At 47.8% G+C, this 25371-nt stretch overlaps 1 protein-coding gene across 1 annotated transcript in view; it reads left to right on the top strand.

The window, feature by feature from the left end:
* The window catches only part of LOC101943139 (myosin-13), a 63505-nt gene that overhangs the window by 13984 nt on the left and 24150 nt on the right, over positions 1-25371 (top strand). The window contains exons 11-22 of the mRNA XM_065562987.1: positions 2542-2660; positions 2763-2912; positions 2997-3167; positions 8434-8743; positions 10392-10400; positions 13813-13886; positions 13999-14086; positions 15690-15807; positions 17468-17591; positions 19050-19186; positions 19578-19833; positions 24810-25052. Of these exons, the coding sequence (XP_065419059.1) occupies positions 2542-2660; positions 2763-2912; positions 2997-3167; positions 8434-8743; positions 10392-10400; positions 13813-13886; positions 13999-14086; positions 15690-15807; positions 17468-17591; positions 19050-19186; positions 19578-19833; positions 24810-25052 (1799 nt within the window). The remainder of the gene's footprint in view (positions 1-2541; positions 2661-2762; positions 2913-2996; positions 3168-8433; positions 8744-10391; positions 10401-13812; positions 13887-13998; positions 14087-15689; positions 15808-17467; positions 17592-19049; positions 19187-19577; positions 19834-24809; positions 25053-25371) is intronic.

Here is a 25371-nt window from a genome sequence, read left to right as displayed (position 1 = left end):
CTCCATCCAGCGTATCTACCTCTCCCCCCAGGTTAGTGTCATCCACAAACTTGCTGAGGATGCAATTCATCCCATCATCCAGATCATTAATGAAGATGTTGAACAAAACCAGCCCCAGGACCAACCCCTGGGGCTCTCTGCTTGATACCGGTTGCCAGCTAGACATTGAGCCATTGATCACTATCAGTTGAGCCTGACGATCTAGCCAGCTTTCTATCCACCTTATGGTCCATTCATCCAATCCATACTTCTTTAAATTGCTGGCAAGAATATTGTGGGAGACTGTATCAAAAGCTTTGCTAAAGTCAAGGTATATCAAGTCCACCACTTTCCCCATATCCACAGGGTCAGTTATCTCATCATAGAAGGCAATCAGGTTGGTCAGGCATGACTTGCCCTTGGTGAATCCATGCTGACTGTTCCTGATCACCTTCCTCTCCTCCAAGTGCTTCAAAATGGATTCCTTGAGGACCTGCTCTATGATTTTTCCGTGGACTGAGATGAGGCTGTGTGTGTGTAGTTCCCCAGATTCTCCTTCTTCCCTTTTTTAAAGCTGGGCACTGTATTTGCCTTTTTCCAATCATCCAGGACCTCTCCCAACATGCCATCATATCAGCCAACTCCCTCAGCACCCTCAGATGCAGTGCATCTGGCCCCATGGACTTGTGCATGTCCAGCTTTTCTAAACAGTCCTTAACCTGTTCTTTCACCACTGAGGGCTGCTCACCTCCTCCCCATACTGTGCTGCTCAGTGAAGCAGTCTGGGAGCTGACCTTGTCTTGTGAAGACTGAGGCCAAAAAAAGCATTGAGTACTTCAGCTTTTTCCACATCATCTGTCACTAGGTTGCCTCCCCCATTCAGTAAGGGTTCCACACTTTCCTTGACCTTCTTCTTGTTGCTAACATACCTGTAGAAATCCTTCTTGTTACCCTCCACATCCCCTTGCTAGCTGCAACTCCAATTGTGCTTTGGCCTTCCTGATTACACCTCTGGATGCTCGAGCAATATTTTTATTCTCCTCCCTAGTCATCTGTCCAATTTTCCACTTCTTGTAAGCTTCCTTTTCATGTTTAAGCTCACCGAAGATTTCGCTGTTAAGCCAAGCTGGTCGCTTACCAATTTGCTATTCTTTCTGCACATCAGGATGGTTTGTTCCTGCACCCTCAATAAGGCTTCTTAAAATACCATCCTTCTTGAAATGGACAGCTCTCCTGGACTTCTTTCCCCCTCATATTAGCCTCCCAGGGGATCCTGCCCATCAGTTCCCTGTGGGAGTCAAAGTCTGCTTTTCTGAAGACCAGGGTCCGTATTCTGCTGCTCTCCTTTCTTCCTTTCATCAGGATCCTGAACTCAACCATCTCATGGTCACTGCTGCCCAGGTTGCCACCAACTTCTACTTCCCCTACCAATTCTTCCCTGTTTGTGAGCAGCAGGTCAAGAGGAGCACGACCCCTAGTTGGTTCCTCCAGCACTTGTACAAGGAAGTTGTCCCCAATAATCTCCAAAAACTTCCTGCATTGTCTGTGCACTGCTGTATTGCTCTCCCAGCAGATGTCAGGGTGATTGAAGTCCCCCATGAGAACCAGGTCCAGTGATCTGGAAACTTCTGTTAGTTGTCCAAAGAAAGCCTTGTCTACCTCATCCTCCTGATCTGGTGGTCTGTAGCAGATGCCCACCATGACATCACCCTTATTGCTCTTGCCTCTAAACTTAACCCAAAGACTCTCAACTTAACCCAAAACTCTCAACAGGCTTTTCTCCAGTTTCATACTGGAGCTCTCAGCAATCATACTGCTCTCTTACATACAGTGCAACTCCTCCACCTTTTCTCCCCTGCCTGTCCTTCCTGAACAGTTTATACCCATCCACGACAGTGCTCTAGTCATGTGAGTTATCCCACCAAGTCTCTGTTATTCCAATCACATCATAGTTCTTTGACTGTGCCAAGACTTCCAATTCTTCCTGCTTGTTTCCCAGGCTTCTTGCTTTCGTGTACAGGCACCTAAGATAACTAGCTGACTAGTGCCTTCAGCAATGTTAAGGTGGAGGCGGATCATGTGGCAGTCAGATGTGCCTGATTCTCCATACACAAGAATGTGAGTCGAGTTAAATTTTTGCACTAAAGTGAGTTGGATAGAGTTGGGGCGTGTACTGCTGGTGATGGAAGTGAAGGCCATATGGAGCACTGGAGAGTATGTTATCGCTAGGGTTATAGGCACCGTGAAGGTGGCAATGAATGCTGGAGATTTTTTATTTCATTTCTGATCTGCATGCATTAAGGCTCTGAGTGCCCTCATGCAACCTGAACGGTCATTCAGTGTAGTTTATGCTTGGGTTAATAAAATAATAATAATATTAATATTAATAACCGATAATAAATATAGGGCATGAACTGCTTTCCACTGAAGTCAGTGACAAAACTCCTATTGAACTGTGCAGGAGCTGAGTTGGGCCCAAAGTGGGGAGTTGCTACCAGACTAGAGGACCTGAGAAATCTTTTCTAGACTTTGTCTAAAGCTGAGTTCCTTCCTTTTTGCTAGTGGCTGACAAAATCGGTTACCTGATGGGTCTGAACTCTGCTGACTTACTGAAGGCCTTGTGCTATCCAAGGGTGAAAGTTGGGAATGAATATGTAACCAAAGGACAAAATGTCCAGCAGGTACTGAGCCACTAGCTTTTGCTTTCCATTTTATTCAGACAGTTGTTTCAACTTTAGAGGCTAGCTGAGCTCTAATTCTTGCTATGGCGGTGTCTCTGGCAGGTGCACAATTCAGTGGGGGCTCTAGCTAAGTCGGTCTATGAGAAGATGTTCCTATGGATGGTCACACGCATCAACCAGCAGCTGGATACCAAGCAGCCCAGGCAGCATTTTATTGGTGTCCTGGACATTGCTGGCTTTGAGATCTTTGATGTGAGTTATAGCAATGTTTGCTTATTAATGAAATGTCCTACTTGTCCAAATTAATCAGCACTGCTTTGTGTTTTGAATGTTCAGTTTAACAGCCTGGAGCAGCTGTGCATCAACTTCACCAATGAGAAACTGCAACAGTTTTTCAACCATCACATGTTTGTGCTGGAGCAGGAGGAGTACAAGAAGGAAGGAATCGAATGGGAGTTCATTGACTTTGGGATGGACTTGGCTGCCTGCATTGAGCTCATTGAGAAGGTAAAGTGAAGTGTCTCTGGATAAAGGAAAAACAAATGTTCTTCTAGTCATTTTGGGTCAGGCTGGACACTGTGTAGAGGGAGACTGGTTTAAAATCAAAGCTTTTTAATATCACCCCATCCCGAAACAAGGGGATGATTTCAGGAGAAGTTGGCTTTAAAAATCCCACTAGGTATCTCTCTGCACCTTTAGGTGCCTAAATTCATTTGAAAAATTTTTCCTTCAGAGCCTGCAGTGCATTGACTTTCAGTAAGACTGAAGCTTATATGCATCTAATAGGTCACTTTTGAGAATGGTGCTCTGGAAAATTTACCTGCAGTCTGAATTTGCCTTTTGTTGTTGTTTTTGTTTCTACTTGTTTTTTTACTCCATGCATTTTAAAGTTTAGAAATAAAACTTTGGGGAGAAAATAAGACAATGACCAGGATTTATTTTCCTTTTAAAAAGGGGCTGTGAAGGAAAGGTGAAAAAATTGGTTCATTAGATTTCAAGGTCAGAAGGAACCATTATGATCATCTAATCTGAACGCCCCTTCTCTGAGAACCTCCCCAAAATAATTCCTAGAGTAGATCTTTCAGGAAAACGTCAAATCTTGACTTTAAAATTGTCAGTGATGGGGAATCCATTACAATCCTTGGTAAATTGTTCCACTGGTTGATTACTCTCACCATTAAAAATGTGCACCTAATTCCCAGTCTGAATTTGTTTAGCTTCAGCTTCCAGTCATTGGATTGTGTTAGACCTTTCTTTGATTCTCTGCTAGACCGAAGAGCCGATTAACAAATATTTGTTCCCCATGTAGATATTTATAGACTGTAATCAAGTCACCTCTTCATCTTCTCTTCATTAAGCTGGTGTATCTCTTACCTATATGTCTGATGCTCAGGCAGGGCTGCCCAGAGGTTTTTAAGGGCCCAGAGCAAAATCTTAATCTTAAAGGGCCCCGCATCCTTCAAAAAAATTACCACTAAGACCAGGCCCTGGGAGGGGAAGGATCCTGCACTACACCACCCCAGCAGCAGCGGCTCAGCTCCTGTCCTGCGGGGCTGGGCCCAGCTCCCCACTTCAGGCGATGCGACCTGGCATGCAGGGTCACAGCGCCACTTGGGTTTGGCCTGGCAGCCCTTTCATCATGACAGAGGGTGCTGGGTCAAATGTCTGTATGTGATGTTGTGTCCTGGTGCGCGATGTCACACCATGGCTCTGTTTGGGGGTCCTCTCAAACAGATGGTCCTGGGCAAACTGCCACTCCCTTTGGGCAACCCTGTGCTCAGGTACTATTGTTATGGGCATGATTGAAACGTAGCTGTTTCCCATACACTCAAATGTCATTAACTTATAGTTAAGGTTGCTCCAGTCTATTTTTCACAACAACAAAGAATTCATAAACGACGGCAAACATTCATCTCAATGACAGGTTTCAGAGTAACAGCCGTGTTAGTTTGTATCCGCAAAAAGAAGAACAGGAGTACTTGTGGCACCTTAGAGACTAACAAATTTATTAGAGCATAAGCTTTCGTGGACTACAGCCCACTTCTTCGGATGCATATAGAATGGAACATATATTGAGGAGATATATATACACACATACAGAGAGCATAAACAGGTGGGAGTTGTCTTACCAACTCTGAGAGGCCAATTAATTAAGAGAAAAAAAACTTTTGAAGTGATAATCAAGCTAGCCGAGTACAGACAGTTTGATAATAAGTGTGAGAGTACTTACAAGGGGAGATAGAGTCAATGTTTGTAATGGCTCAGCCATTCCCAGTCCTTATTCAAACCGGAGTTGATTGTGTCTAGTTTGCATATCAATTCTAGCTCACCAGTCTCTCTTTGGAGTCTGTTTTTGAAGTTTTTCTGTTGTAATATAGCCACCCGCAGGTCTGTCACTGAATGACCAGACAGGTTAAAGTGTTCTCCCACTGGTTTTTGAGTATTTTGATTCCTGATGTCAGATTTGTGTCCATTAATTCTTTTGCGTAGAGACTGTCCGGTTTGGCCAATGTACATGGCAGAGGGGCATTGCTGGCACATGATGGCATATATCACATTGGTAGATGTGCAGGTGAACGAGCCCCTGATGGTATGGCTGATGTGATTAGGTCCTATGATGATGTCACTTGAATAGATATGTGGACAGAGTTGGCATCTGGGTTTGTTACAAGGATAGGTTCCTGGGTTAGTGGTTTTGTTCAGTGATGTGTGGTTGCTGGTGAGTATTTGCTTTAGGTTGGGGGGTTGTCTGTAAGCGAGGACAGGTCTGTCTCCCAAGATCTGTGAGAGTAAAGGATCATCTTTCAGGATAGGTTGTAGATCTCTGATGATGCGCTGGAGAGGTTTTAGTTGGGGGCTGAAGGTGACAGCTAGTGGTGTTCTGTTATTTTCTTTGTTGGGCCTGTCTTGTAGGAGGTGACTTCTGGGTACTCGTCTGGCTCTGTCAATCTGTTTTTTCACTTCAGCAGGTGGGTATTGTAGTTTTAAGAATGCTTGATAGAGATCTTGTAGGTGCTTGTCTCTATCCGAGGGATTGGAGCAAATACGGTTATATCTTAGAGCTTGGCTGTAGACAATGGATCGTGTGGTGTGTCCTGGATGGAAGCTGGAGGCATGTAGGTAAGTGTAGCGGTCAGTAGGTTTCCGGTATAGGGTGGTATTGATGTGACCATCGCTTATTAGCACAGTAGTGTCCAGGAAATGGACCGCTTGTGTGGATTGATCTAGGCTGAGGTTGATGGTGGGATGGAAATTATTGAAATCATGGTGAAATTCCTCAAGGGCTTCTTTTCCATGGGTCCAGATGATGAAGATGTCATCAATGTAGCGCAAGTAGAGTAGGGGCGTTAGGGGACGAGAGCTAAGGAAGCGTTGTTCTAAGTCAGCCATAAAAATGTTGGCATATTGTGGGGCCATGCGGGTACCCATAGCAGTGCTGCTGACTTGAAGGTATATATTGTCCCCAAATGTGAAATAGTTGTGGGTGAGGACAAAATCACAAAGTTCAGCCACCAGGTTAGCTGTGACATTATCAGGGATACTGTTCCTGATAGCTTGTAGTCCATCTTTGTGTGGAATATTGGCTATATTACAACAGAAAAACTTCAAAAACAGACTCCAAAGAGAGACTGGTGAGCTAGAATTGATATGCAAACTAGACACAATCAACTCCGGTTTGAATAAGGACTGGGAATGGCTGAGCCATTACAAACATTGACTCTATCTCCCCTTGTAAGTACTCTCACACTTATTATCAAACTGTCTGTACTCGGCTAGCTTGATTATCACTTCAAAAGATTTTTTTCTCTTAATTAATTGGCCTCTCAGAGTTGGTAAGACAACTCCCACCTGTTTATGCTCTCTGTATGTGTGTATATATATCTCCTCAATATATGTTCCATTCTATATGCATCCGAAGAAGTGGGCTGTAGTCCACGAAAGCTTATGCTCTAATAAATTTGTTAGTCTCTAAGGTGCCACAAGTACTCCTGTTATTCATCTCAATGTCCCACATTCACCTCGAATATCTGAGTTTCATACCCAGAAACCGACATGTGCCAGCATTATTCACACCCACTGTCCAACTTCACACCAAGCATCCAAAATGTACATTCACACAGCCACCCAGCATTCATACTCAATATCCAACACTAACAGTTAACCATACTGCCCAACGTCCAACAGTCACAGAATGACGGTTTAAGGACCACCAGATCACCTCGTTTGCGATATGCAGGAGGTCAGGCCATCAGAACCACCCTCACACTAAACCCAACAACCAAAATTAGAGTGAGGTATTACATTCATGCCCAGCACTCCCACACAACCACCCACATTTATGCCCTGCGCTCAGCCACCATCTAGTATTCTCACCCATTAATCACACCCAACAGCCACTGATCACATTCAACACCCAGTGGCTGCCCAATGTCTGGGTGGTCCTGACACTGACTCTTGCAGCCCCTTTCCACCATAGAGTAGGACTTCATTTGCAGCGGCATGTGGCGCACAGACCCTGCACACCCAGCTAGCAGGGGTATCAATAGCAGTGTAGATGGTGAGGTCTGGCTTAGGAGGCAGAGTAAAGACATGCCTGAATCCTGTGGGTATGTCCCTACACAGCTCTTTACTCGCCCAAGCTAGGCCTCCTCTGTCTACGTTTTAGCAGTGTAGTGTCCTGCTGCCTTCTCCCTGCTGCATGTAGCTACACGTGCAGCCTGCCTTTCACTATGATGTGTAACTACATGTACCCTACACGCTGCTGCCAGTGTAGACAAGTCCTTAGACGAGATCTGAGGCCATTTTACTAAATTTAAAACAATTTAGTCTGGATTACGAGCAAAATTCACAGAGATTTATTTCTATAATACACTCTGGGACAGATCCTCAGCAGGTGTCAATCACCATCTCCAGCATAGTCAGTGGCTCTATGGTGGTTTATGCCATCTCTCCCTAGAGCAGCTTGGATGAAAACTCCATCCGAAGTGGTTGAACCCCCATCATTATCTCCCCAAGCAACGCTGGCAGCATCACTCTGCTGCTCCCCTATATATCTGAATGTCTCAAAATATTCCCATTTGGGCTGAAATGTATGTGCTTGGTTGGAGGGAACTTGAGCAAAATCAGTTTAGAAGCTCTGATAAAATAGTCTCCACATTAAAAAAATACTTTTAAATACTAGAACAATTCCCAAACCATCTGAAAACATCATACTTAGTATGTGGCTGTTCGGCAATGTGGAATCATTGAAATGTTCACCCCCAGCACTCACGGGTGTGAATCTGACCCAGCACATTTGGTGTTTATCATTAAAGTCTTCAAAATTGTTGTTTCTAAGTAATTAACATTAACAAAGGAGATACAGAAGTTACCACACTAACATTAGTGAAGCAAAAGACACCCTACATTTATAATAGCAACCACTATATAGTAAAACTGCAACCTCATCCCTGCAATGCATATACTGAAACCTTCCAGATAGATTCCTCTCTGGCTTTCACTTTTATTTCCATTTCTTGGAATGAAATGACAATAAAAGAAAAAGTCATGGGAGAGGAAAGTTAGTCATTAGCTGTAGTGCACATCACTGACTTTATATGCAAAGATACAAAGATAGATATTGCTGTTCACTTCCCACAGTCACTATTAGTGGCATTGTTAAAGCCACTGAAACAATATCCTATTCTGATCCAGACCATGATAATCAGATGATCACATCCGGGAGGCCAGTTTGTGATCTCTCTCTCTGTCTCTGTGTTGCTGTGTCTTTCAGCCAATGGGTATTTTTTCCATCCTGGAAGAGGAGTGCATGTTCCCCAAGGCAACTGATGTGTCTTTCAAGAACAAGCTCTATGACCAGCATCTTGGCAAGTCCAACAACTTCCAGAAGCCCAAGCCTGTCAAAGGAAAGGCTGAGGCCCACTTCGCCCTGGTGCACTATGCTGCCACTGTGGACTACAACATCTCAGGCTGGCTCGACAAGAACAAAGATCCCCTGAATGAAACTGTTGTGGGACTGTACCAGAAATCATCACTGAAACTGCTGTCCTTCCTCTACTCTAACTATACTGGTACAGAAACAGGTACGCCCTCTTCGTGGTAGTGCAGGCATGTGCTCAAAGTGAGGAAGGCTTAGGAGCCATTGGCACAATTGGGAAAGACAGCCAGGTTCAAGTGCGGCAGACCTGGAGCAAACACAGCACAGGGAATCAGGAGACAGCGCTTTCTCAGGGGCCAGGCCAGGCTGTGGAATAAACTCCCCTGGGAACTAAGGACCATCCCAAACCTTCCCACCTTCCACTCTAAAGACACTTCTCTAACAGAAACATATGGCGACTGGTATAGATATGTATTGTCTTAAAAATCCCGAACAAACACTCCCTTCCCCACTCCCTTCCCCTGAGGAGAGGATGAGAGAACAAGCATGTGACAGATGTGCTCAATGCACAACTGGAAAGCACTCACAGAGCATGGTGAGGAGTGTGGTGTAAGAACCTGTACAGAACTGAGCAATAATAATAATGCCCAGCATTTGTAGAGTGCTTTTTAATGGAGATCAGTCAGTCATTATCCCTGGTTTACAGATGGGGAAAGTGAGGCACAAAGCGATGAGGTGACTTGCCCACAGTCACCCAGAATAGAGGTGGACACTCACCCCATGGGATACCCACAAAGGTTTCTGGTTCTGGAGAACCAGATGCCTCATGGCTGCCCTATGCAGCAGCCAAGCCTCTGACACAGCACAGAAAGATATGAGGGAATGACAGCCAGGGGCGGCTCTAGCTTTTTTGCCGCTCCAAGCACGGCAGGCAGGCTGCCTTCGGCGGTGTGCCTGCGGGAGGTCCCTGGTCCCACAGATTTGGCGTCATGCCTGCGGGAGGTCCGCCAGTCCCACAGCTTCAGCGTACTCACCACCGAATCCGCGGGACCAGCGGACCTCCCGCAGGCATGCCGCTGAAGGCTGCCTGACTGCCGCCCTCGCAGGGACCGGCAGGGCGCCCCCGCGGTTTGCCGCCCCAGACACGCGCTTGGAGTGCTGGTGCCTGGAGCCACCGCTGGTGACAGCTGCAGCCCTCTGCCACTCCAGACACCCTCCTGTCAATAAACAGTCAACCCCAGCAATACAGTTCCTGTCAGCTGCTAGATATATGTACCCTTCCGCCAGGGCTGCCGGCAGCAATAAGATCTGGATTTAATATCTCAGGGTCCCTTTAACATTATAAAACAAAAGCAGCTTGAGCCCCCACCCAGAAATCAGGGAAAACTAACCACCACCCCAGGTTCCTTGATGGGGCATTGCTAGCACTGAGTCTACTTATAACAAGAGAGAACTTTTATTAAGCGCAGAGGGAATACAGCCTTAATTTGGGAAAACACTGCAAGAATGATTACAAATTATGCAAACAATAAGTAAACACCTGCCCCACAGCCCTTTGGACGGAAGTTGTTTGCCTCAGTTTCCCACCTTGCAATGTGAAATTCCAATGAATGAATGTCCCTATAACACCATTCCCTGTTCCATCCACTGCACCCCACACGTTTTGTTGTCTGAGATCATTGAAGTCCTGAATCCAGGGATGCATTCAGATGAGTTCACCTCCCACCCCTGCAGGGATGGTTTGAATGAGGCCGCTGTAGCAGCTTGCCACTGCTGCCACCTCTGCCGCTGTTTGCTGCTGCCTCTACCTCCAGCTGTGGTGGCTTGTTCTGAGCTTCAACCATTTAGCCCAGAGATTACAGGTTTAGTGATTTCACCCCATAGTGGGGAACCTCACTATTGCTACAGCCTTTGAGTTGTCTTTCATGGCAACACTGGCCCCACACCAGATCTAAAGCTCAGTCCCTAGGCCTGCTCACCAGTGTTTTCAGCTCTAGTTATCACTGAGTAGAAACAAGAATCTCCATTGTGTCTTCGTTTCACAAGACTTAAACATGTCCAATTTTTTAAACCTTTCCTCATCATTTTATCAGTTTTGTTGCTCTCCTCGGGACTCTCTACAATTGATCCACATCTTTACTAAAGTGTGGCATCCGGAACTGGACACATTACTTCAGCTGGGGCCTCACCAGTGCCGAACAGAGCGGGACAATGTCCTACATTACCTTTGTTAACATTCCCCCTCCCCCCTATGGTATTAGCCTTTTTAGCAACTGCATCACATTATTGTCTCATATTCAATTTGTGATCCAATGTAACCCAGAATCCTTTGCAGCAGTTCTACCATCAAGCCAGTTACTCCCCATTTTGTAGTTGTGCATTTGATTTTTCCTTCCCAAGTGAAGTACTTTGCACTTGTCTTTACTGAATTTCATCTTGTTGATTTCAGACCAGTTCTCCATTTTGTCAAGGTTGATTTGAATTCTAATCTTATCCTCCAAAGTGCTTGCATCCTCTCTCAGCTTGGTGTCACCCACAGATTTAATAAGTATACTCCCCATTCCATTGTTCAAATTGTTTATGAAAATATTAAATAGAATTGGACCCAGGGCAGATCCTTGAGAGATCCCAGTGGAGATGTCCTCCCAGTTTGACCATTGATGACTACTCTTTGAGTACTTTTTTTCAAAAAGTTATGCACACACCCTATAGTAATTTCATCTAGATCACATTTCCATAGTTTGCTTATGAGAATGTCATGTGGGACTGTGTAAAAAGCCTTACTAAAATCACGATATATTATATCTATTGCTTCCCCTTCCCCCATCCGCATGGCCAGAAACCTGTCAAAGAGGGCAATTAGGTAAGAGAGGCAATATAGGCATTAAACACTCAGCCTTCTCGGTGTTCTCCATTAGTAGTTCTCCTTTCCCACTAAGTAGAGGGCCTACACTTTCCTTTGTCTTTCTCTCTAAGTTATTTTGTGCCTTAGCCTTTCTGATTTTGTCTCTACATGCTTGTGCTATTCTTTTGTTCTCCTCCTTAGCATTCATCCATGTTTCCACTTTTTGTAGGGTTCCTTTTTGATTTTAAAGTGATCACAGAGCTCCTAATGGAGCCATATTCACCTCTTACTGTTTTTCCTGTCTTTCCTTCACATCAGGATAGTTTGATGTTGTGCCTTTAATATTGTCTCTTTGAGAAACTACCAGCTCTAGTGAACTTATTTTTCCCTTAGATTTTCTTCCCATGAGATCTTACCCGCTAGTTCTCTGAGTCTATTGAAGTCTGCTTTGCTGAAGTCCTTTGTCCTTATTCTGCTACTCTCACTCCCTTCTTTCCTTAGAATCATGAAACCTATCATTTCATGATCACTTTCACCCAAATACCCTTCCACCTTCAGATTTGCAACCCATTCCTTCCTGTTAATCTGAATCAAGTCTAAAATGGCTGTCCCTGTGCTTATTTCCTTCACTTTCCAAAACAAAAAGTTGTCCCCAATACATTCCAAAAACTTGCTGAACGTTTTGCTGTATTACTTTTCCAATAGATGACTGGGAGCTAAAGGCTTTTCTTTGTAGAATACTTGCAAGTTAAAGTGTAAAAGCCCTATCTCCCAGCCTTCCTCTGCTGGTGAACTGAGCTGGCTAATTCCCTCAGACTCCCAGATGCCTTCATCCTCCCTGCCACTGGGAGCCAGCACACTTCTTAAAGTTTGGACCCCACACACAGCTGGAATGGGTGTCTCACCTCCTCTCACTCATCTGCCTCTAATCACTGACCTAATCAAAGAAACTGCCAGGCTCTCACTTCAAGAGCCTTGCTAAAATCTGGCACTAACTCCCCTAACTGCAGGGCAACTTTGCTTAGACAAGCCTATATTTCAAACAAACCAAACACAGCAAACCAGTAAACCAGTCCACAGCCCCACAACTCGATGGCAAGATCCCAGCACAGAAAAGGGCTTCTTTTTTGCTCCCTAAAGTTAATCAATAGCAATAAGACATAAGTGCCCCAGCTGCTTTCATCTCACCAGCCATGTGCTGAGAACACTGCTTTTAGCTGCCGCTTTCTGGTCACAGGCTTACAGCAGTGTTGCAAAATATAGAGTCTTGGCTGGCTAAGCCGTACTCTCGTTAGACAGAAAGAAAAAGTTGAGGGTTAGAAAAGAGAAAATAAGTTGGGGAAGGAAAAGAACACGTAGGGAACGAGGGGTGGGGCAGGCAACAAAATCTCATTTCCCAGGTGGTGGTAGGGATTTAGCCGGAGCCAGTAGAGGTGGCAATGTCATCTGGGTCCCTCTCTCTGGCCCCATTGGGTCTGGACATCTCTCGAGATCAGAACAATGAAGGCCTAACAGTGTCATGGTGGATCACAGGGTCCCAGGAGATGGTCGGAGTTGTAGCCATAATAGTGAAGCTCACTCCTTCTGGCTCTCCCATGTCCCAGTCAGCAGAAGTGGTCAATTTCTTCCAAAAAGTGTTTTTTTTTAACCACCCCAAAAGGGAGCTGATTGTGGTTAACTGATTTCTGGTCCCACACTTCTCTTGTTTACCAGACATGATCTTAACCCAGTCCTTGAGTTGTATCAATAGTCTTCCTTGTTTGGACTAATCCAGTCTGTCTGTCTCCCTTTTACACTTTTCCCTATCACCATTTATTGTTATAGGTTATTGTGCCATCTTAGGAACTTTCATTCACTTTTCACAGTTCGGGTAAATGTGGAGGCTCAATCATTACACCATGACCCAGAGAACCCACGCAATAAGAAGAACACAAGCTCCACAGCTGATAGCTAAGTCCATGGCCACTTTTCTGGTGGCCCTCCCTCCATCTTGAGATAACACTGGTGAAGCAAAATGTGGCTGCACACTGCCCTCCACCCCCCTCTGCAAGGGGGAATGTACCAGTACCCCTGTAGAGCACCCAGTGCATTAGTAAGAGCAAATGACTTTGATGGCTTGAATACTAAAAGAATTGAGGCTGCTCCCAAACCTAAAATTCAGACAGCTCCCCGCTAAACTCAAGCATACCAGGCCATTGTGTGCTGTACCACCAAAGACACCTGCCCCATGACATGAGGGCCTTTCCCTCAAAGCCATGCATCCCACTGCAGAGTGTGGCATGCACTAGCTCACAATCAGCCATTTCATTATACAGCAGCACTTCACTTAAAAAACTCCACTGTACGTATTTGGTTCCTTATTGCACAAGGGAAGACCTTGCCTATAGAACATACTATCTGCTCTGACATGTCTGGTGTCTCCTCCCAAGGTGATAGCGGGGGTAGCAAGAAAGGTGCTAAGAAGAAGGGTGGTTCCTTCCAGACGGTGTCTGCTGTGTTCAGGGTACGTGAGTTGCACTTTTCAACACTGCACTGCATGCCCTGTCATTGGACAGGAAAATGCAAAATAAAACTATCTTTCACTGCATTCAGAGCCCTGGTTTCCTCTCTCACAGGAGAATTTGAACAAGTTGATGACCAACCTGAGAAGCACCCATCCTCACTTTGTGCGCTGCCTCATTCCCAATGAAACTAAGACACCTGGTAAGTTATCAAACCAGACTGCAGGTTAGGCCATGGAGCCATGGCACTGAGTAGAGCTGGCTGAATTGTTAGTTGTGAACAGTGTATTGATCTTATTTAGCTCTTTAGCCTGCTTGTGAATTGTCAGTAAGTAACCAGGCATTTAGTGTCATGTAGAACTGTTTGGCAGATCCCTTTCTCAAACACATTCCAATCTGGGATAACTTGAAAACTCTGGTTATGTAAATCACATGGTATTGTTTCTGTTCTTTGGTCAGTGAGTTTCATCTTTTAATGGGCTTTGGCTTTCACCTGAAACAAATTCCATTTAGGCATGCAACACATTTGGTTTCTTGATTTAAATGAATCTTATCTCTAGGCAATAAATTAGCTCCCTGGGAACAAGTCACATGTGCAGAACCTGTGTGAGTGGCCGTGGAATGGAACCAAAAGGAGAGAAATGTGGCTGAATGCTGCAATTGGTCTCAGGTTTAGCCCCAGGAATGGGATTATCCCTTTCCTTCCATTAGATGCCAGGGGTCTGGAGCAGTGTACCGGAAGGGGTGTGTATATAGGGAGGGGTAGCTGGCCAGGAAGGAGTAGGATGAGTGTGGGATACAGGAGTGGGTTGAGTGTGTCACCGTTCAGGGCAATGACACCTGTATTCCCCCTCTGTGGTCCAGCAAGGGACCCACCCTAGGCTTTCAGATCTCCAGCCTTCACATCTCCTGGGCAGACCCATTAGTCTCTCCCTCCGGACCGGGATATTTCCAGGCTTCTTAGGTCCCTCTCTATACTGTGACCGCCCAACAAAGTCAGACTGCCTAAGCCAGCCTGCTCTGCTTTGCTTTCTCTTCGAAAGCTACGAACAGGGTAATTGTCATAGTTAAGTTACCACCCGGCTCTGTCTAGAAAAGCACATTTATTCTTGATATAAAATCATTACAGAGAAAATATATTAAAAACAATAAAAGAACCTACACACATGCTCATAAACTGACCAGAGATCACATATTGTCACACTCCACTAATGACCAAACCTCACACATTCACACTAGCTGCCATGGCCCACTACAGGCCATTCCACTATGTGGAGTATTCCCAAGGCACAGTGTACCCCAGTCATGCCCCCTTCCCCACACAACCCTTATTCCTGACACACCCTGTATGTTAAGGCACTGAGCCAGCTCTGCACACCAAGTGTGGATACCCCAACACTAGGTAGGGAGTTCTCAGCTGGCCTGTTAGGGCAGTTTCTAGGCTAGGCCTGGTTCTGCTATCTTTGAGATGAGCTCAGTCCCCATTAACTTGCAGCCAGTGGAGACTCCCAGGCACTCTTTGCAAGGGGGGTTGTGCCAGCTCTAGTGTCCTGTACAACTCCCATCTTGAGCAGTTGTTACTCAAACTTTCCTATGCAGCTTCAGTGTGATCCTCCCTTCATCTTTGCTTCCTGTCCTAGGCATTGCACAGTCTCATTGTTAGACAGCTGCTGTCTTTTGCCCTTGAGGTGGCTGCATTTCAGTAGAAGGAGAGATTTCTGAGTGCTGATTAGTTTGGGATCCTTTGGAATGAGAAGCGCCTGTGTGCAAGTGTTGACAGTCATTGCTGTTTTATCTTGTTTAAGGTATAATGGACCATCACCTGGTGATGCACCAGCTGCGGTGTAACGGTGTGCTGGAAGGCATCCGGATTTGTAGGAAGGGGTTCCCAAGCAGAATCCTATATGCTGACTTTAAACAAAGGTTGTCTTTAATTATTACTGAGTGACAGTATGGCAGTGCCTATAACCCAATCAAGGATCAGGGCCCATTGGAGTAGGGCCCAACACAGCTGACAGTCCCTGCCCCAGGGAGTTGACAATGTACATGTCAGACAGGATGCAACAGGTGAACGAAACAGACAAGTTCTTATCCTTATTTGTTTTTAGCCTTAGATTATTTCTATTACTGCCGTGTCTAGAGACCTCTCCCATTTGGGATGAGAGGTAAATAGGATCTGTCACACCGCTTCAGACTCTCCCTAGTCTGGTATCCCATCTCCTGTCAGACTAGATCAGATTATTGGTCCATCCAAGACAGTGTCCTGCCACAGAAATGGCCAGTTACTGATGCTTCAAAGGAAGGTGAAAAAAAGTCTTTAATATAATTAATTAGATTTATAAATAGCTCTTATCAAACATCTCTGAGTGTGTATGCAAAAATACACACGTATCACATAGCACAATCACAGTTGGCCAGCATCAAACCCATAACCCAGCATAAGAAACTCAGCCAAGCCCACCCCTGCAGTCAAAGCTTCTGCAAAGAGATGACTCTTGCTGCATGCACTGACAGCCAGCAGACTTGGGCCCTATGGTACAAGTGAATTCTAGTGTCAAGGGCTCCTCATTGAAAATGTCCTGTCCCCTGTACCTGATATTTAATCCAGCAGGTCACAGTTTCCATGCCAACTGCAGAGAAAACTTTGTTCCAGTAGCCAATTGGCTACTTAAATGCAGTTGGGATCTAGTGGGACATCTAAACTGCACTTCAGGACAAGCACTTTCTTTGGTTTTGTTAGCAATTAAAATAGGCAAATAAATCCAAGTATGCAAAGATTCCATATACACCTCTACCCCAATATAACGTGACCCGATATAACATGAATTCGGATATAACGCGGTAAAGCAATGCTCCGTGGGTGCAGGGCTGCGCACTCCGGCGGATCAAAGCAAGTTCGATATAACGCGGTTTCATCTATAACGCGGTAAGATTTTTTGGCTCCCGAGGACAGCATTATATCGAGGTAGAGGTGTATAATGGAGCAGTGCTGTCTGTGGGGGAAATCCCTCAAAATCCCTGCCGAGGAACAACCTGTCCTTAGGCATGAGACAGGACTACCCGAATCAGGCTGTTATCTTGCAGAATGCACAGACTATTAACAGCAGTCACACAATTATACAGGCCATTGTTTATCCAAGCCACAGTGTTTCCCTGGGTGACTTTGTGGGCAGAGAGTTCCACAAGCTATGTATTCATTCTGGAAAAAGTATTTTCCTTTGATGCTTTTAAATTTACTTCCCTTTTAAAGTCATCGAGTGTCCCCTTGTTCTGGTTTATGTAACAGGGTGAAAAAGAAAGGACTGGACAGTTCTCACTGTGTCCTTCCTAACTGCTGGTGCTAATGACCCACATAATAACACAGCCAGCAAATTCCAGTGGGGAATGAGTGAGTTATATGTGGTCCCTGTCATAATGTTCAGTTCACCCACAGTTTGCATAATCAAAGCCCTCTTGATGTTAGACAGTGAATTCAATGACCTCCAAGCAGCGCACCTTCCTGTCGCTCTGCAATGTCCTGCTTATTATAAGTGTACTCCTGACCCTGTCTAAAATCGGTGTCCTGCTGCTTCTTTCCCCACAGATACAAAATCCTGAATGCCTCAGCCATCCCCGAAGGCCAGTTCATTGACAGTAAGAATGCTTCAGAAAAGCTTCTCTCCTCCATTGATGTCGATCACAATCAGTACAGATTTGGCCACAGTAAGGTAATGCTCATATGTAGAGGTGAGCAGGCACCTCTATCTGGAGAGGGGCAGCGTGACACATGACAATAAACAGTGGGGAAAATTCATGAATACTGCACCGAACTAGAGCCTGGGATTTAATTTGCTGTTTTCACACTCCTCTTGTATTCATTTCTTATAAACATTAAGGTAGGAAGTCCAGTTCTACAACTGTTCATAGAAAACAAAACCCAAGTTCACCATCAAACGAGGAAACAAAATCCAGTAGGGGTGGGAGCAAAAGGAGAAGGCTGCCACCTGCAGGGCTGTGTGTGCAGCGGATCTTTGAACTCTGCTGCTAACAGCAATGCCATATTCCACAACAAGAGCCATGCTGGTTGTGCCCGTGTTAGATCTGGTGCCTGCACTGAGCCCAAACATGCCCTTCTGGGAGACTTGTTTCTCCCTCCATGGCTTCCTCTCTCCTTCACTGTGTCTGAGCTGGTGTGCAGGAAAGCAGCACACACCTGACATGCAGGCTCCATGGCTTGGATGTCCCAGACTCATGAGGAACAATGCCTTTTAATGGGTGAGAAAAACTCTAGGCAATTTGCAGAAAACCTGCTTTGCTTTCCCTGCATGTGCTCATGGGTGGCAGGAGCAGGAGCCTTTAGACACAGGGCACTTTGATTTTTGGAAGAGCCTCCCATGGTCCATGGTAATTGCTTTGATATGTTGCAAAGATTGAAAATAAACCCTGGAAAATGGAACATTCCAGCCCCACACACTCTCATCAGCAGCTTCTTGGGATGCAGACAGCATCATCACTGGGGGAGGACAGGCAGGGGGCACAGGGAGCAGTCACTACTACAGCTAACAGCACTTATGGAAGACATCTCTGTATGTTTCTCTGGCAATGTGCAGTCCGGTTTATTGTGTGACTGCTCAGCAGGCGTGCTGAGCTGCAGAAGGGTAGTGTATGGGTGAGCAATAGAACAGAAAGGGCTGTTATGAATTCATGAGCATTGCTGTAGTAATAACATCTCTCTCCCGCTTTGCTTACCAAGATCATTGCTGGCTTTGAACAGAGTCAGAGCAAACTACTTGGCCGGCTCCTAGTCACTTTGCTGCCAGGGGGACGCTAGTGCCCTACCCTAATGTTTCATTAGTGGCTGTCAGCTTGAGCTCCCAACCCAGATGTGGCATTATCATAGGGCTTTGCTTTAGTAATTTGAGATCATGGAGGGCCCTGAGTGACTCATGCTGTTCTGAGAGCATGAGAGCAGAGCTAGAGTGACATGGGGAGCAGGTTCACACTGATTGACATGTGCCGGTATCAGTGCACACTCAGGTCTGTAAAGGGGATCCAGCATTCCTCCAGCTTTTCAGATCTTCACTCCATGGGAATCCTTTCTTTGCTGCTATGTCCTGTGTCCTCTCCATTGGCTGCATACCCGCTTTGCCCCCAAACTAATACTGTATCTCTCCATGATGCTTTAGGTATTCTTCAAGGCTGGTCTCCTGGGACTGCTGGAGGAGATGAGAGATGAGAAGCTTGTGAGCCTCATCACCCATACGCAGGCTGTGTGCAGAGGGTACCTTATGCGTGTAGAATTCAAGAAGATGAGTGAGAGAAGGTAACAAGCAACTGCCTCTCTAAACCTGTATTCCCTGGGCAGGTGGAGTCCTGCAGCCAGTTCTTCTCAATAGCATTAGCTTGAGCAGCATTGAGATTTGGGGAAATCACATTCTAAAGGCCCCACAAGTTACAGTCCAGAAGTGTTTTCTCTGTTTCAGAGCATTTCTTTGTGTTCTATTCAGAGAGTGTCCATCATTGCACCTCCACAGGGACTAGAAGTATCTTGTTTACACCCAGTTACGTAGTGGTTTCAACACAAATCTCCCGCAAAAGCTGTTTAGATGGTACTTAGAGAAACTGTCCTTCTAATACCTGGAATTTATTCCTAACCCAAGTCCCATTGGCTCCATACTCCGCATTCTTTAAGCTGTAGTTTAATGGATTTTCAGGGAATCCATCTATACTCTCCAATACAACATTCGTTCATTCATGAATGTCAAACACTGGCCCTGGATGAAGCTGTATTTCAAGATCAAGCCCTTGCTGAAGAGTGCTGAAGCTGAGAAGGAGATGGCCAACATGAAGGAAGAGTTTGAGAGAACGAAGGAGGAGCTTGCTAAGTCTGAGGCAAAAAGGAAAGAACTGGAGGAAAAAATGGTGACCCTGCTGCAAGAGAAAAATGACCTGCAGCTCCAAGTGCAGACTGTGAGTAACTTCCACTCCTTCAAATACAATGAACTTACCCTTTCCTGCCTGCTTCCCTCCCTACTCCACAACACTCATAGACTAGCGGCTAGATTCCCCACTGCTCTGCACCTGCTCTTGTCATTTACACCCCAGCAAAGTGAATACAAAATGGGCATAAAATGCTCCCAGCAGCAAATAACTCCTGGAGGCATCAGCCATGCATAGGTGCTGGAACTAGGGGTGCAGGGGGTGCTGCCGCATCCCCTGGCTTCAAGTGGTTTCCATCTTATACAGGGTTTACAGTTTGGTTCAATGGCTCACAGCCTGTCCCCCCCGCCCCGCAATATACAAATTGTATATCCCCTGCAGCCATGACACATAGACACAGCATATTCCCAACTGGGGTCTGTGAAATGTGAGATAGAGCACAATCTGCTCCCACATGTGCTGGGGCAGAACCTACAGCAGGTGCTGGAGGGGATACCTTATTAGAGAAGGGATGGGGGGGGCAGAGACTGATCCTCATCAGCTGTCAGGGAGCGACTCTACAGCAGAGACTGAATCTTCATGAGCCAGGGAGAAGGTTGTGAACATGGACTTAAGGACAGTCACAACATGGACCAGTACCCCTCTGTACAGTCACCAGTCTGTTGCGAGTGTACCCAATCACTGGATCCCACGTGCTTCCAAGCCTGCTAGGTGTGGGCAGGGCCAGCGCAACCCATTAGGCGACCTAGGCGGTTGCCTAGGGCACTACAATTTGGGGGGCGGCGACCGCGGCGGTATTTCGGCGGCGGGACCTTCTGCTGCCTCTGTGGGGGGCGGCATTTTGGAGCTGGACCTTCCGCTGCCTAGGGCAGCAGAAAAGCTGGCGGCGCTCCTAGGTCTGGGCAGAGTCTAGTCACTGTTATAGACTCATAGACTCAGACTTTAAGTCCAGAACCGATCATCATGATCGTCTGAGCTTCTGCAAATCACATCCACAGAACCTCACCCACCCACTCCTGTAATAGACCCCTAACCTCTGACGGAGTTACTGAAGTCCTCAAATCATGATTTAAAGACTTCAAGTTACAGAGAATCCGCCATTTGCTCTAGTTCAAAACAGCAAGTAACCCATGCCCCACGCTGCAGAGGAAGGCGAAAACCCCACAGGGTCTCTGCCAATCTGACCTGCGGGAAAATTTCTTCCTGACCACAAAGATGGTGTTCAGTTAGGGTGTGTCAGCAATATACACCAGCCAGACATCTGCAAAATAATTCACGGTAATAACTCAGAGCCCTCCCCATCTAGTGTCCTGTCTCCAGCCACTGGAGATATTTGCTACCAGCAATTGCCAATGGGTCATATGCCATTGTAGGCAGTCTCATCATACCATCCCCTCCAGAAACGTATCAAGCTCAGTCTTGAAACCAACTAGGTTCTTTGTCCCCGCTATTGCCCTTGGCAGGCTGTTCTAGACTTTTCCTCCTCTGATGGTTATAAACCTTCATCTAATTTGAAGCCTAAACTTGTTGATGGCCAGTTCATATCCATTTCAGCATTGCCCCTTGACTTACATAACTCCTCTCCCGCTCTGGCGTTTATCCCTGTGGTGTATTTAAAGAGAGCAACCATATCTCCCCTCAGCCTTTGTCTTGTTAGGCGAAACAACCAAAGCTCCTTAAGTCTCCTCTCATAAGGCAGGTTTTCCATTCCTCGGATCATTCTAGTAGCCCTTCTCTGCACCTGTTCCAGTTTGAATTAATCTTTCTTACACATGGGAGACCAGAACTGCACACAGTATTCTAGATGAGACCTCACCAGAGCCTTGTATAAAGGTACTAAATACTTCAGAAGGTCTCAGTTCACAGCCTTACCAGACAAGCCTGCAGCCAGCAAAGCTGAAGTCTGTAGCAAGGAGAAAAGAACCAGGTATTGGGAAAAACTTTTCAGCTGTCACTCCCAGATCAGTACCTTTTGTAGAGTGAAGAGCCAATAAAGCAGAGTCTTTGTAGTTATTTCCAGACAAATTATATGTTAACGTTGTGAGCCCTGGTCTCTAGTGCACATGCCCAGGCTCAGAATTCTTCACTGAGCACCTCCTTGGGCCATGGGACTGTGCGGTCAAGCTGCCCCAGGTCCTGAAACCAGCCTCTCAGACCTCCAGAGCCCCGCAGCCACGTGGGCTATGTCTACACTACACACCACAGTCAGCGGCGTGTAGGGTGCATGTAGCTACTTGCTGCAGTGAAAAGCAGACTGTGACCACACTGCAGTGTGTAGCTACACATGTCAGTGAAAGGCTCTGGCAGGGTGAGACAGTGGGGAAAGGCTTCAGCAGCTCCCTGCCTTTCACTGCAGCGAGGAAAGGCTCTAGCAGGGAAAGGCCCTGCTGCCCCCTCACTCCCAGAGCCTTCCCCCTCCTCTGCCTCCCGCATCCCAGAGCCTTCTCCCTCCTCTGCCTCCCCCGTCCCAGAGCCTTCCCCCTCCTCTGCCCCCCCCCCCGAGCCTTTCCTTGCTGCCTCCCCCCTGCCGGAGCTTTCCCCCTCCTCTGCCTCCCCCCTCCCAGAGCCTTCCCCCTCCTTTACCTTCCCCGTCCCAGAGCCTTCCCCATCCTCTGCCTCTCCCGTCCCAGAGCCTTCCCCCCCTCTTCCTCCCCCCTCCCAGAGCCTTCCTCCTCTTCTACCTCCCCCGTCCCAGAGCCTTTCCCTGCTGCCTCCCCCATCCTGGAGCCGTTATGTGTTGCAGTGTAGATGCACCCTTACACACACTCCCTCAGAGTCTCACCTTGGCCATGGTCACGCTGGTCTTCTAGTTTAACCCCTTCAGGGACAACATGGCAGTCACTTGACTCTTGAAGCACTGGAGAGGTAGTGAGCTTTGAAAGTACTGAAAGTCCTGAAACTCGGCCCCACTCCTGCCCCATCCCACCCCACGGTCTGATCTCACCCTGCTGCATCCAAGGGTTCTAGGAATGTCAGGCTGGGAAAAGCCCTTCCTGCCTTCTGTTTCTGCTGCAAGTCCTGCCTAGATGAGGCAATAGTTGGCTCCCCCTGCATAGGGAGGCACCTCCTCGAAAACAGCCTCACTCCTTTTCCCATGTGCTGCAGTTGAGAGACAACAGGGCCGGCTCCAGGCACCAGCTTGGCAAGCAGGTGCTTGGGGCGGCCACTCCGGAGAGGGGCGGCAAGTCCAGCTATTCAGCGGACAGTCCCTCACTCCTAGTTGGAGCGAAGGACCTTCCGCCGAATTGCCGCTGCAGATTGCGATCGCGGCCGCGGCTTTTTTTTTTTCTTTTGGCTGCTTGGGGCGGCCAAAACCCTGGAGCCGGCCCTGGAGACAATCACAGCTGCTGGCCCTAGACTGCCCTGCGATGCCTTCTTGCTCAGGTATGTCTGCACCACAGCGGCTGCAGCAACTGAACTGCTCTCTGTCGCAGAGGTGGCTGAACTACGTTCCTCCAAGTAGGAAGTGGCAACCCGGTAACACAAACTTCCCCTTCCCCTCCATGGGCCCGTCTGGGGGAACTGGCATGCTAACTCGTCCAGCTGCTACCTGATCACTGGCACCCGCACACCCCGCAGCCTCCCTCCTGGCCCCCAAACACACCTGTGCCCCCTCAGCCTCCCTCCTGGCCCCGCAGCCTCCCCTCTGCCCCACATCCCCCTGCATCCCCTCTGCCCCCACACACCCTTGCGCCCCCCTCCATAGATGCTGGAACTAGGGGTGTGGGGGTGGTTTTCATTATATCCAGGGTTTACAGTTTGGTTCAAAGGCTCTCAGCACCCCTACTGTACAAATTGTTCCAGTGCCCCTGACCCCCTCAGCCTCCCTCTGGTCCAACATACCCTGCACACAGTTCAGCCCCCCACATCCCCTCGCAGACACACACACCCCACAGCCCACACACACCCCTGCACCCCTCACAGCTCCCCTCTGCCCCCATGTCCCCTGCAACCCCCCTCAGACTCCCTCTGCCCCACATCCCCTCACAGCTGCCCTCTGCCCCCTGCCCCCCAAGTCTCCCTTCATCCTCCTTCTGCCCCCTGGAGCCAGCCCCCACACACCCCTGCACTCCCCACATCCCCCTGCACCCCTTGCTGCCCCCACAACTCCCTGTAGCCCCTCAGCCCCTAAGCCTCCCTCCTTCTCCTGCACCCTCCTCAGCCTGCTCCTCCCCTCCACACCCCATGTACCCCCCTCAGTTGCCCGCTGCAACTCTTTCAGCCTCCCTCTGTCCCCTCCATCCCCCTGCACCTTTCCTCACTGTCCCCATCCCCCTGTCACTGGTCTCTGCTGCTCCTCCCTGTGCTCTGTCCACACCCTGGACCATAGAAGGGCAGCCATTTTGTTTGTGGGCCTGGCATCCGACAAAGGTCAGCCACTGGATCCTAGTGGATTCTGCATCACTGGCCATGTCCAAATCAGGATGGGATGTTGTTCTAGGAGGTCTGCGCTAGGATATGTGGGGCAGTTCCCCAGCTCGTGCGGTGCAAGAGGTGGGACTAGATGATCACAGTGGTCGTTTCTGGCCCCCCACTCCATCTCTCCTGAGCGGTTGCAGTGTCGTTATGGCCACGTGGGTCCCGGGCTCAGAGACAGGCAATGGGGGAGGTGAGATCTTTATTGCACCAATGGCTGTTGGCAGCCGAGCTCCCCAGGCCCTTTTCCAGTTCAGAGAGGTCAGTGTCATTGCAAAATAACAGAGAGTTGGCAACAGGTATCCCTGGGCTTGGGGGGAGTTCAGGGGTCCAGGCTGATCCCATGTCATTGGGGTTGTGGGGGCAGTGTGGGGGGCCAGGCTGATCCCATGTTGTTTGGGTTGGAATGGGGGGCCAGTGCAGAGTCCCAGGCTGATCCCGTTGGAGTGGGGGGGGGTCAGCCAAGGAACCCGTGTTCTGGATCCTGCCATGTCCATTCCAATGGCATGGAGGATTCACCAGCACTGTGTGTGCCATTGCCTCTTTCATTCTTATGCTAAATGTAACATGCCTCCAATATGTTTCCCCAGGAAAGTGAGAATCTGACTGATGCTGAGGAGAGATGCGATGGGCTCATCAAAAGCAAGATCCAGCTGGAAGCTAAAATTAAGGAGCTGACTGAAAGAGTGGAGGATGAGGAGGAGACGAACGCAGAGCTGGCAGCAAAGAGGAGGAAACTGGAGGATGAGTGTTCAGAGCTGAAGAAAGATATTGACGACCTGGAACTGACACTGGCCAAAGTGGAAAAGGAGAAGCACGCCATGGAGAACAAGGTGAGTGGGAGCTCAGGGAGGCAGTCCAGCACTGAGGCCTGCTGCTCCCAGCACTAGGGTTGCCAACTTTCTACTCGCACAAAACCGAACACCCTTGCCCCACCCCCTGCCTCGCCCCTATCTGAGGCTTCACCCGTGCCCCACCCCTTCTCTGAGGCCCCGCCCCCTGTTCACTCCATCCTCCCCTCCTTCTGTCGCTCGTGCTCCCCACCCTCACTCACTCGCTCATTTTCACCAGGCTACCTCAGGGGGTTGGGGTGCAGGAGGGAGTGATGGCTCTGGCTGGGGGTGTGGGCTCCAGGGTGGGGGTAGGGATGAG

This window comes from Chrysemys picta, chromosome 12, assembly GCF_011386835.1.
Source record: "Chrysemys picta bellii isolate R12L10 chromosome 12, ASM1138683v2, whole genome shotgun sequence".
In the NCBI taxonomy this organism is placed as follows: Eukaryota; Metazoa; Chordata; order Testudines; family Emydidae; genus Chrysemys; species Chrysemys picta.
The sequence above is the reverse complement of the archived record's forward strand: the minus strand, read 5'-3'. Positions and strand labels throughout refer to the sequence as shown.